Source organism: Lolium rigidum, chromosome 7 (genome assembly GCF_022539505.1).
Source record: "Lolium rigidum isolate FL_2022 chromosome 7, APGP_CSIRO_Lrig_0.1, whole genome shotgun sequence".
In the NCBI taxonomy this organism is placed as follows: domain Eukaryota; kingdom Viridiplantae; phylum Streptophyta; class Magnoliopsida; order Poales; family Poaceae; genus Lolium; species Lolium rigidum.
In genome coordinates this window covers 49805713-49819224 of record NC_061514.1, presented here as the reverse complement: position 1 = coordinate 49819224, position 13512 = coordinate 49805713, and the positions used below count along the sequence as shown (strand labels likewise).

The 13512-nt window shown below is 43.8% G+C and overlaps 2 protein-coding genes across 2 annotated transcripts; one reads left to right on the top strand and one right to left on the bottom strand.

The window, feature by feature from the left end:
- The first annotated feature begins 1809 nt into the window (after nucleotides 1–1809).
- LOC124678254 (BAG family molecular chaperone regulator 1-like) lies at nucleotides 1810–6231 on the top strand. The gene is made up of 4 exons (XM_047214172.1): nucleotides 1810–2219; nucleotides 4066–4322; nucleotides 4843–4989; nucleotides 5752–6231. The coding sequence occupies exons 1-4, from the start codon at nucleotides 1958–1960 to the stop codon at nucleotides 5902–5904; spliced, it is 819 nt and encodes a 272-aa protein (XP_047070128.1). The 5' UTR covers nucleotides 1810–1957; the 3' UTR covers nucleotides 5905–6231.
- Nucleotides 6232–6584: 353 nt separating this feature from the next.
- Nucleotides 6585–13512, bottom strand: LOC124674871 (ABC transporter C family member 2-like; the record flags this gene model as incomplete). Its single annotated transcript, XM_047210925.1, is given in 16 exon segments — nucleotides 6585–7041; nucleotides 7255–7576; nucleotides 7796–7897; nucleotides 8059–8304; nucleotides 8648–8769; nucleotides 8910–9666; nucleotides 9751–10074; nucleotides 10173–10312; nucleotides 10315–10352; nucleotides 10632–11026; nucleotides 11549–11701; nucleotides 11886–11984; nucleotides 12068–12274; nucleotides 12618–12758; nucleotides 12987–13154; nucleotides 13465–13512. Coding segments are annotated over 16 exon segments (3357 nt in total), but the record flags the coding sequence as incomplete, so codon positions are not given.

Here is a 13512-nt window from a genome sequence, read left to right as displayed (position 1 = left end):
CAATCCGTAATCCGGATCGAAGGTATCAGATATAAAGATCAACCAACGAAAAACCCTCTAACATATAACGCCTATGCATTACGTTGTCTACCGGTGGACCACCATCTACAATGCTTACAAATATATCGCGTAACCGTCGTCTTTTGGCATCCAATATCCATAGACTCCAGCTGATCCACCTGGAGTATAAAGGACCACAAACAGACTCAATAAGTTGCCTTGTGGGTGTCCTGCAGGAAATAAGCACCTTGAGTCTTGTTAAAACAATATCATTCATATAAATATAAATAGCCAAAGATAAATTTGAAACTCCCACTCAAATATTACACTTTATTATTTTGTGAAACCCATTCAACTAATTCCCAAACAATTTGTGATATTGGTGGGTGGCGGTATATTACAATGAATATGACAACCCCTCAAACAAGAGGAGGGAAAGGACTTAGGACAAAGAAATGTTTAATAGGCCCCTTTTTTTGTCATAGAGACAATATTTTATTCCCATTCCATTTGTCACAGAGGCAATCTTCTCTTCCCTATTGATGCTTCCATCACCTTCACTACTTTATTCTTTGTTGCACTATTATATGCTCTCTTTAATTTCATTTTTTCTCTCAAATACAAATACTCTCAACACTCGGTTGCTTGTAATCAAAGATAAGATTGCAGGCACCTTTTGTTGAGTTCATAATAAAAAAAAGCAAAAGACCATTTTCTCAATTCTCTACGGTTCGATGCTCTTACTTCGAAAACAGATAAAACAAACTTGTGCATGTATCTAAATTTTCTCAATTCTCTACGGTTCGATGCTCTTACTTCAAAAACAGCTAGCTAAAAAAAACTTGTGCATGTATCTAAAACAGAAAGTGGGTGCATGCGCCGCACAATGCACACACCGGACAACGTTTCCACACAAGTTTTTTTGTTCTTGGGTTTTTGGAAGGCGTATCTAGTAAGTAGCACCAGCTAATTTAGAAGTATTTATTGGCCGTATCTAAAACAGAAATGAACATGCCCAGCACACACGTATTAACGCCAAAATTAAAAGCTGGAAAGCAACCATAATGGCAGCAACGCTGGCAGCTAACTGTTGCTCACGTAGATAGCTTTTAAGTAGGTTAGCTTATGAGCGGCGGATTTGAGACCCTCGCCGAGCTCGTGAGCCATATCGAGACAAGGAGAACAGGGAGATGGGGGTTGGGAGTGGAGGTAGGCCAAATGCATGGGTTGGTGCTTTATTATGTATAAAGGTGACATGTTATCTTAAATAATGTGAAATATAGAGGGCAGTCTTAACCTATAGAACTTGAGAAATAGGATGGGGGCTCGAGATGCACCTCGCTTAAGGCATACAGTTGTCTAGTCCGTTTTCTACAAATGCTTCTCAAATGCTCATAGTAATGTAAGAGTAAAATGTTGCCATTGTGGCGGCATTTGGTTTATTTGTGTTGTTGGCTAGAAAGAGGCGATCTTATCATTTTGTATCCCATTTTTGGTATCCGGTGTGTATTTTTTACATGTATCCTAAAATAAAATCCAGATACGGGTAAATCGCTCCGATATTTTCGCAAGAGCAGATTCCAAAAAAGATAATAACACAGGGCTACCTAATAAAATTTAGAAGTTTTTATTGGCCGGCATCCAAAACAGAAACGTTGATGAGGTGCAGGCGCATACTTTTTCGAGTGACATGTTAATTTGTAGAAAACCGGAGGTGGGTGCCGTGCTTTATATGGACAAAACCGGCAAAGTAAAAGGGAGAAGCGCGTCCCGTGCGTGCCCCTCTTCCCCCGCAGCCTCCCTCTCGCCTCGCTCTTCTCCCACACCCGAAACGGCACGGTACCACACCGACCAAGCCCACACTAGTTGTTCCTTCCTCCCCGTGGAAGCTTCTCCCCCAACCTCACTGCTACTGTGCGACCCAGGCGCAGGCGCGCGTGTTATCCTCTTCTTGGGGATGGCGACGGTGATGCACCGGTCGAGCTCGGGGTCCAGCAGCGGCTGGTCGGAGGCGGCGGCGGCAGCGGCGGCGGCGGCGGGGGAGGAGGAGAGGGCCGGGTGGGAGGTCCGGCCGAGCGGGATGGTGGTGCAGGCCAGGGACAGGGAGGACGGCGGCGCCGCAGCGGTGCCGCCCAGGCCGCCGCCGCCGGAGATCAGGGTGCGGGTCAAGTACGGCGCCGCCCGCCACGAGGTCGCCGTCTCCTCCATTGCCACCTTCGGTCAGTGCTGCTTGCCTTTTCCCATCCGCCACCAATCTGTTTCCCTGTTCTTGCACCGGTAATTACCCATCTTATTTTTCTTTCTTTCCGTAGAATAAACCGCGCTTAATTGCCGCTTAACTTTTCCCTCGTCGTTTCTTCTGCAAAACAAACGAAACCGAAGTATTTTCCTCACAGCTTCCGGTTTCAGTTAACACTTGTGTTAGTTATTAATTAATGTGAAAAGGCAACTGAAACAAAACAAAAAGGTGAAATCGTGTTTGTGTTCATCGTGGCAGGAGATTTTAGGGAACTGTGAGTGTATATTTTCAGGGACGATTTGACCTTTCGGACTGCATAAAAATCCGTGCTGCCCAATCGTGAGCTCACGACCACCACTGGATAAACTAAACTAAAATAAAAATACAGTCCACTTATCGAATTCATTTAAATCCGTCCTTTAAAAAATGGCCATGACTTCCGGCCGTGCCGCGTGGAGGAATTAATGCCGCCGCGATGCTGGGACAGTGAGACATCCTCCCATCGCATTCTTTCTTTTTTTTCTTCTGCCTTACTGAATTTCACCTCATTTTTTAAAGGAACCAAACAAAATCCAGGGAATAGTTCGTACGAGCCACTAGGTAGCCCGTGATTTCGCGCTTCGTGATAAGAGCACAAGCTCCTCCTCCGTATTCTGACGCTATATATCACGTGTCCTGATTTCACTACAGCTGGAATTTAGATTTCTCCAAGAATTTATATTATACCCCAAAAAATCAAAGTTTAAGTTAGTGCTAGTAGAGTATAATCAAAGTTACTCCTAACGTAAGCTTCAGTCACAGTACCAAACCGTACACTGTGCCGTGAGATCCCGGCATGCACCCATTGGCCGCTCAATCTCCAATGCAAAGCGCAGGTGAAGTTTCAGGTTGGGGATTACGAGGCTAGCTTAGCTGATCGACCGACCAAGCTTGTTCATCGCTTTGCTTTTGCTTTTGGCCGACGACGACGAGGCAGTCAGTGGCTTCCAGTTGGCGCGCCAGGCGAGTGCATAGGTTGATAGATACTGGGGATCCTGGCGCGGGAAGGGTCCACGTGTACGGCGGCAGCATCCGACGGCCAGCAGCGGCTGGGGCACGGCTCCTTTGTCACCTTGCACCGACACCTTTTTCCGCCACATGATGGTGATACTGTTGCGACAAAATGTAAAGGCCAGAGGCGCCGCCCACCACGTTCCGGTCTCGCTGAACAATTTTTTTTAACAAAATGCAGATGCTAAGAGATACATACATACACTTTTTTCTATGTACAACAGATATTCTATCTCTATGAAAATCTTAGAGAGACTTGAGAGACTTATTTAGCAGGTCTTGAGATTGATAAAGTCATCACAAACGTCTCGCTACCGACGGTAATTTCGCATCCCATTGAATAATATTCACCGCTGCGAGCCGAGCCTATGACCTAGTAGTCATGCGGTATCTCCCGACTCCATCTTCGCTAAGCGACGCCATCTTGACAATGCTGGTTGCTGGGAAAATCTGAAACGCATGCACCCCCTGTCGTGCCGTGGGTGCATGTACTTGACATTTTAAACAGTGGAAATGTTTTGGAAAATAGTTTTGTAGATTCACAATAGCCCATGGTTTCAATTAGATATTTGCTCTGCCACAGTAACTGAGGATCCGGTCGGCAAGTGGCACTGAAAACTGAAAAATCCATGTCAGGGTCACGAACTGCCAAAAGTACAGAGCAAGGCCGGAGTATTAATCGCACGCGTTATTACGTGCTATATCTTGGTGGGAAATCAGCCGGCGATCAGTGACAGTTACCAAGATTTAATTGTGCGTATGTACTGGTGGTGCAGGTGATCTGAAGAAGGCGCTGGCGGCGAGAACGGGGCTGCACCCGGCGGACCAGCAAGTTACGTACAAGGGGCGGGAGCGGGGCAACTCCGAGTACCTGGACGCGTGCGGCGTCAAGAACAAGTCCAAGCTCGTCGTCTCCGAGGACCCAGCCAGCCTCGAGCGCCGCTACATCGAGCGGCAGAGGGCCGCCAGGATCGAGGCCGCCAACCGCGCCATTGGCGCCGTCGCGCTCGAGGTCGACAAGCTCGCCGACCAGGTATATATACACCCGCCACTAACGATCACTCACCAAACGAGTTCTCCACAGTTAGCAGTAACAGTTAGTAGCTTATTTAGAGCAGATATAATTGGGTAGTTGTAGTCCCAGTCTGTGACGCGTCAGACAGGCGGGCATGGGAAGAAGAGGGCAACGCTGCCGCATTCGCATTGAATCGCATGTCCGGTCCAGGGGGATTTGGTGAGCAAATTGACGCCGCCGGCGAGTTCGTCCAAAATATCAAACTCATGATGCGTGCGTGGGCGTGGCTGTCATCTGTCCATGTGGTGATGTACACTCCTGTAGAAGCGGTGAATTTTCCGCATGGTCCCCGAGCAAGGTTCATTCATCGTAACCATCAGAAACACATGCAGCTCCATCGATTCATAGTAACCATCCCTGACAATTGACAAGGATGGATGCTCGCGCGTTCATCATTGCTGCCCCAAATGCCTGCCTCTGACGACGCGATTCTGTTTCAACGACTCCGCCTCTGACGCTGTGATTCTGATCTGCTCAGGTAACAAGCATCGACAAGTCGGTCTCCGGCGGGACCAAGGTGGCGGAGGTGCAGATCACGACGCTGATCGAGCTGCTCATGCGGCACGCCGTGAAGCTGGAGACCATCCCCGCCGACGGGGACTCCTCCTCGCAGAAGAACATCCAGGTACACTCCCCATTCACTGCACTAATATGGTTCTGGTACAATTCTTACCCTTGATGCGTGGCGTTGGGCCTGTCGGCTTGTGCGATTTCCCATCATTGCGTTTGCATGCAATGCAAGCAGTGCCATGAGCAGTAGGATAAGCGCACGATCGCGATGAAGATGGCCTGTGGGGGAGTGCCCTACATGCGCCCTGGAGCCGTCACAGTCTCATTGGTTTCTTCCTGGAAAACACATGGTCCAGTACCACCACATGAATTCTTCTACCTACAACAGCCTTGTTCGCCAGATGCAAATGTTAGGTAGATACCACCTTTTGGTGCCAGCTAGCTGACCCTGGCAGCCTAGTAGCTTCCACTGATACTCTAAGCAAATCTTCTACTAAGCTACAGATAAAAATCTGCTTTCTGACCGTGGTGTGCAAGGAGTAGTCGACAAGAAAGGTAGATTGACATAGACTGTTGGGTACTTGGGTAGATCACAAGAAGAAGCAAAGAGACCAAAAGTCTGGGGACTGTTGATTAATAGGGGGAAGTGCGATGACTTTCATCATTAGATCTGATGATCTCTCCATGCCACCTGGAGATTAGAGCCTGAAAGCCCCTTTACTTTCTGTTCCGAGATGATGGCATGCGGATAAACAATTTCCCCAAAAACTTATAGTTCATGTAGTGCTGGTGCCTGGTGGAGGCGCATCAGTGGAGAAAGTGTAACTCTCAAGTGACTTAAGAAAAAGAATCTGACTGATTTGACTGTTTTGCGCAGGCGAAGAGGGTGCAGAAGTGCGTGGAGGCGTTGGACGTGCTCAAGGTGTCCAACGCGCGGCTGCAGCAGCGGGCGGCGGTGGTGGTGACTACGAAATGGGAGACGTTCGACAACGCCCCGCCTGTGACGACGAAGTGGGAGATCTTCGACTGAAAGCAGCAGCAGCAGCAACAAAGATTTATATAGAGTGCTCATTTCATATACAGATTGTTCATCGTTTGTCCCGTCCTAGTTTTTGTGTCCGTCCCCCTTGCCCGTTATTCATTTTGCAATCGCGGTGAGTTGAGCTGGTTTTAGGTTAGGTCGCAGTTGCGTAAGGACAGGATCCCACCATTTGTTTTGTTTGTAATCATCGTCAGTCACACCGACCCACCCGATTGATGGATCTCACTCCAATAAACAGAAAGCAGCGCTGTTCTTTAGTGTACTCTCGAGTGTAATGTGGAGTAATGAATAATGATAGTGTTGAGATTTGAGCCAGAAGCAATGGTTGATGCCTTTCAGTTTCAGGCACCGAAAAGCAGATAGGGGTACAGTTTTTGGTGCTAGAACCGGAGTGGCGAGAGCAGCGCACCTGGACTCAGTAGCTAGCACGATAGCACCGTAGGAGTAGAGCAAGAGCCTGCGTGCAACTACCAGTCCCTTGGCAGTCAGCATGACAGCCGACGCGATTGACGATACCGCGCCGCGCGAGGAATGGGACTGCCATGCTGCCGTGCCGTGCCTGCTAGGCAATGGCAATATGGCATGGAATGGAAGTATGGAACGTCTCCAACGACCCAGACACTTCGCATACTGGTGCTCCCTAGCTATTTGGATTAAAATTAACGTAGTGAACAAAGACAAACTCTGTCGTCTTACAAAAATAATATGATCAGCAGAATATATGAATCCACATACACTTCCATTGCCACAAAATTATCAAAATTTCAGACTGTCGAGATTGTGCGCAAGAAATCGAAAAACCTTGTAAACATCAGTACAGGAATTGCCGTCCGGCTGCTAAATCCCCTTTGTTATTCGCCTTCAGATAGGCGTGAGGACGGATCTTCTACTGATCGATTTCTGACTCCCACACTCAGTGCCACAATGTACAAAGACTATTAATTAAACAGGCCGTGTTTAACTGCATCTCCAGCCTACTCGCCGATGCGGTCCCAGGGATTCAGCCGTGCTGCACTGCGGTGTTCTACATCTAAATCTGATCCCAGTCAATAGCGCCGTGGGTTTCAAAACTATACCCAGGTTGCCGTAGACGGTTGCGACCCAGTTTGCTCATCGTGGAAAGGCCTGAAAGCAGCATATTCAAATTAGTAGGTACTACGTACTGAATATCGAAAAAAACCCTGGCAATGGCAACTTGAAGGTATATTATGATGCCAAGGACTATAGTATGGAAGTGTAGTCAACTTTCATTTCACACATTTTATAGCATTTCAAAGTATTTCTGCAATGGAAAGGTGGGAAAGAATGTCACAAAGTGAAACTAAGCAGTGAAAGTACCTTCGATGACTTTGTAAAGTGACGACCACCACCTATCAGGTGGAACCTCAAACTGAGTGAGTGATTCCTCGATTTCAGTGTTGTGCTTCCCTTCAAGGACGCTCTGCAGGGTGATTACTGCCTCCTTCGTTTTCCTCAGGATGTTGTTTCCCTCAGCGGCCTCCAGTGAGAGAAGGTCACTGTGTGATGACGCAAGGCTAGCAGCAAGCGCAAACTGCGCAGCAACAGCCCATCGGTTAGATGCGACCCATTTCCTCTGAATATCCTGCAACTTGCTTTCTTCCCTCCGCATCCTCTCCTCACCATCCCCAAGTACGAGACTCTGTTAATATTTTGCACAAAAAACTGAATCAGAATACATGTCAATGTCATAACTGAAAGTAAGGCAGCTATGAACTGAAGCCAAGGAGTATATATCATGGATTACATGTAGAGATGCAGTAGTCCCAAGTTAATGATATACATGTGTGATTGGCTATATTCTACGCAGAATAACATGGCAAGATTATAAATGATACAGATAGTAGCAGATGCAGATTACCTTGAGATATTCCGCGTTGCTAGGCCCTGTACTCTGAACCATCTTGGAGAAAGCACCTTCATCATTGCTCAGAAGATGCTCAGGAGTGTCAAATTCCTGAATCTGGAAAATATGATTCAAAATTTGAGTTCAAGGTACATAGTATTGTGCAGTTGGGACAAGTAGAATTAGCCATATATGATTGCATATGAAAAGAAGAAAGCTCTATTCAGACGAGATAAATGCCCAGGAGTGAAAGAACAAAGCTCTATTCAGTATTATACCTGCCCAGAACTCAGAATAAGCAACCTGTCACAGTCAATCACGGTGTTCAAGCGATGAGCAATTATTAACATTGTGCAACTCTTGAATTCTTCTCTGATTGTCTTCTGTATAAGAGCATCAGTTCGAACATCAACTGCTGCTGTTGCCTCATCCAGAACAAGTATCTTCGCCCTTCGTAGCAATGCACGAGCTAAACTCAGCAGCTGTCGCTGCCCAACGCTAAAGTTTTCACCAGCCTCAGAAACCTGCCAATAAAGTGATTCTCAATGAATATTTTGTGTACTGATTATTCTTATAAGAACAACCGCGCTACTGTAAGAGGCAAAAGGGACCCCAAAACTCTGGTCTAAATATTTATTCAGCATTCCATTCTAGATGCTGAGAACAGCAGTAGCCTATTGTTTAGGAATCCCTTTACAAATTTCTAGGACTACATAGATTGCAAGACGCTTATGAGTTCTATCTGCCACTGTTAGACTGGCACCAGAAACAGATAAATTTGTGCAAGCATTTATCATTTGTCAAAAGAACAGCATATTCAAGAATATATTAACTGTATGAGATAAATTAAGGCAAACACGCAGATACCTCAGCATCTAGTCCTAGAGCATTCCTCCTTATGACATCCTTTAGATGAGCCCTTTCAAGAGCCTCCCATAGATCAGCATCGTTATGCTCACCAAACGGATCCAGATTAAAGCGAATAGAACCTGGATAGACATTCATAATACAATCATTAAAATACATAATGTAAGTCTCAAAAATAAGCTACAGATACATATTTGGATTTCTTTATAGAATAATTTACATAAAACAAATATGAAGAACTCTTGTACTTTCAGTAACAAACCTGAAAACAGGACTGGTGCCTGTGGTATTATTCCTAAAACTTTCCGCAGGTCCCAAATTCCAAACTTAGAAGTGTCACAGCCATCAACCAATATTCTCCCTCGTTCCAGTTCCACAATACGAAACAATGCATTAAGCATGCTAGATTTACCAGCACCTGTTCTGCCAACGATTCCTACCTTCTCACTTCCATTAATAATGAATGATATTCCATGAAGAACAGGAGGAAGTTCTGGTCGGTACCGAAGCACAACATCTTCAAACTTGATGATACCAGAGGATGGCCAACCAGGAGGTGGCCTGTTATCCTCAATGACAGGAGGAGCCTCAGAAGGTAACTCAATGTATGTTCCCACACGTTCAACAGCATTCATACTATTTTCAGCTAGACTAGCAAGACGAAGAACAGCTGTGAGCAAATTGGTTATATTGAGAGTATACGTAAGAAGAAGACCCATTGTGGAAGCAAAGGCCTTCTGATTCTCTGCTCGTTGGTTTTGCATGACAGCAAATGTTGCTGTGAACCATATCATGATACCTCCCAATGTTTCCAGCCGAATGGCTAACCATCTATTTGAACTCATGTTCACAAGTGTGAACCTGATGTTGTTGTCCATTGATTTCCCATTGATGTTTGACATTCTATCATAAGCTTTATAGGCACGGATTGTGGACAGACCATTCAGTGCCTCTGAAAACTGAGCATACACAGGAGACCTAGTAATGGAATCCATACGCTTTACCTCACGAGATGTCGCCTGAGAATACAGTTATAAAATGTACATAAGGTAAAAGTAACAACAAAATGACAGTTCTTGAACAGCAATCTGTTATGAAATTACCTGGTAATAGAGGTAGGCTGCATAAAATAAAATCAGAAGTGGCATGATAGCCCAAAGGGACATGGTGCTGACAACACCGATGAGAACAAATGTTGAGAGCAACTGAGATATTTGTGCCATAAACATGTTGACAAAGACAGCAAGATTCCGGTCTATGTCACCCAAATCCTTTGAAAATCTGTTGATGATACGTCCAAGTGGATTGGTATGGAAAAATACCATGGGAGCTCTTAATATAGACCGGAGCATGGAGTCATGCAATCTCTTCGCTGCTCGAAGACTTGACATGATTAGCCAGTAAGAATTCGTAAGAGTGATTAGAACCTAAACCAAAATATCCCATAGTCAGTTCCGTGCATACTCAATCAAACATACAGACACAAAAACAAGTGCAAAATATGTATATATATGTGCATAAGTACCTGCCCAAAAGAAAGAATGCCATAAATTAAATTGTAGTATCCAGGGCCATGAATTTTCAAAGGACCCTGCTCAGTCCAAATGCTCAACCATGTGCTACTTGAAATGCGCAGAGTTTCAGTCAATGTATAGCACAAAAGAGAACGGCCACGGCCCAAATCCCTCCCATTGCATTTTTGTAGCTGCAAAATAAAGAAATTGAGCATATTTTCCAGGGATCATAATCTATAATCAGCACTAGCACTAATTATATCTTCATAAGATGTATTAATGCAATAAATCTAGTTGAAAATCATATATGAATGACTAAACATTAGGCAGCACTGAGCTTAATGCAACATAGAGAAATCTAATATAGATAAATGTGTAATCATCAGCCCATTTCGTTCTCCTTATACCTTTTTTCCTTCCCTATTCTATATTATACATCAAATATGATATTGCACAACTGCAAGCCTTACCGTGAAAGAACCTTTGTGCTGACAACTCCAGTTTCACGCTCCTCTTGCTTAATAAGAACAGATTTCCCCTGTTTGGTTTTACTGGAACTGTCCTGGCTCTTCTGCGGACCACCATCAGCAATTACAATGTCCCCATTTAGCGTTTGTTTTGTGTCATCCACTGGTTTGCTTTCATCTTGTTTCTCTTCTGTTTGTTCCTCCATCTTTCCAGCATTTTCCATCAGCTTCTTGAAGAATTCCCCAGTGTTACTAAGTTCATCAAAGGTGCCTTCCTCTTTAATTACCCCATCGTGGATTAGCAGTATTTTATCCACGTATGGCAGGAAATGCAGCTGATTGGTAACGAGGACCCGAGTTTTGTGTCGTAGTTCCTCTTTGATACATTTATCAAATACCTGAATTCAGAAATGTCATTAGTAATTGGCTTTACTACCAAGCAGGGAGGACCTTGGAGTAATTGGCACCAGAAATATGGCTCGCCTAAACAATGCATAAACTCATCTCTTATTATTTTAACTTTGATAATCCAGAATCTGGAAAACATTTGGACTATTTGTGCAACATTTTCCTCTCTTTTGGACTTCAGTTATCTGAACTATGAATTGTGTCCCTAAAATAACAATGAATTGCAAATTCAGTTGTGAGGATATATTGGATATCTGTTGAAATCAAATTAAATTTTGACAATATCCCTGGGTCAAGGCACATGGCTTGCACAATTTCTGGAGCAAGTTCATCAGTGTTAGTGTTTGATCCTGTCTATTGGCCCAATGGGTGTGAAAAGATCAGGTTAAAAATATGACTGTATCAACCAAAGAGGCACGATTATGAACTTGTAATTGTTGAGTTTGCGAGTACAAGAATTTTATAAAGTGAAAATAATAATGACTGCAAAGGATGCAAGATGATGAATGCACCTGTCGACCAACATGGGCATCTAATGCACTCAGTGGATCATCAAATATGTACACATCTGAATCAGAATAAACAGCTCTTGCCATTGAAACTCTTTGCTTTTGCCCACCACTAATATTAACTCCCCTTTCTCCAATTTCTGTGAGATCACCACCCTGAGAACAAGCACATGCAAATCCATCGTCAGTTTGCAAATAAATTAAACATGGCACTGTTACAAGACACAGCTAGAGGTAAACCATGCAAAATATCTAGCAAAGGTCACTCGGTCAAATGATAGATATATTTTCCAAAGTTTCCTGCGATGATTTTTGTTAACTGGACACAGTTAGAACTTACTGGGAGCAGGTCAAGGTCATGTCGTAAAGAAGTGACATCTATTGCTCTCTCGTAACGTGGGGGTTGGAATGGAGCCCCAAACAATATGTTGTCCCGGACCTGTAGAGATCATAATTATATCTCTGTACATTCACAAAGGATTCAATTAGCAGAACTAAAACAATGAAGGTACTGTATCTCACGGTAGCATTGAAGATCCATGAAACTTGAGGAACATAAGCCACCGATCCACGAATGACCACCGAGGCATCTGATCCTGATACTGGTGCTATCTCCCCAAGCATTGCAGAAATAAGTGAAGTTTTCCCCTCCCCGGTACTTCCTACTATTGCAACTAAACTGCCAACAGGCACATCCAGATTGACATTTGATAATGTTGGTCTCTCAGCCTGCCAATGTTTCAAAAAAATAGTTTTCAATCAATGTCATAAAAATAAGAGGAAAATGGATATAATATCCGAAATGACTGTGCATAGCTCTTCCTCAAAATAACAATCAATGCATTTATGAACAAAAAGACATGTGAACTGTTATTTAATTAGTTGCTTTTTTGCAGTCATCATTCTCATTAATGAAGCATGCTAGACTGCTACTCTATGAGGTTGTGTATTTCTTTTAAATAGTATCTGAGCCACAGGGTCAGAAAATTAGTGTCCAGTGTAATGTTGCAGGCGTAAGTCATAAGTATAAACTTCATTGACACGTAAATAACCACATTTGGAACAAATGTACCTGCAATTCCCACGAAAAATTTCCATTCTTGATAGAAATTGCTGGAAGCTCAGGATCAATAGGTGGATTTGGCAGAAGTAATCTCTCATCAGCCAAGAGGAGATCTTCCAGCCGTTTCAGTGAAACCTTACAGTTCACAACCTGTTGAATTTAAATGAAAAATAAGTAGTAAGGCAACCATATAAAAGAATTCCCGAAGAGAGAACAGCAAACCATGCCAAGCCATCATTTGTTCACAATTAAAACGCTATCAATTATCTAACTTCCTTGGCATAGAAAAATATCTAGTAATCTAATAGATCAATCTTAACCTGTTAGTATTCTTGTGAAATAACTTCACGAAAACAAGATTTACTTCATTTTGCTCACCTGAGTTATCAGATTTGGTAGCATAAAAAGTGGGAACCTTAGAACAGCAAATAGTGAAAGAGAGGTGAACGCCTTTGCTGCTGTCAAGTCACCCCCCAACAGAGAGTACACACCAAATGAAACCACAGTGACAACGACAGGGATACTGTTGAGGATAAAGCTATTCAGCTGCAACAAGCAAGAAAAGGTAAGAAAAATGATGGAAAGCAAAGAAATAGTAATGTAAAAGCTCCCAATTCTATTTTGATGTAAAGAAACTAAGCTAATGTAAGGTAACCCCCATAGGATCAGGATTCAGGAAGCACCAATGCAGTTGGTCATATAATATGGAACTCTGATTCTCTTATGACAATGGACGACGCATGATAAAAAAAAACATAATAATGAACAGATCGATACACTACATAATGAAACTCGGAGCAAGTGAAAGACAGCTTATCTGCAAGAAAATCTTATGTAACTACGAAAACAAACATACCGCGGCAAGCAACTGAGCACTGCGAAACCAGGACAGTTCATCATCACG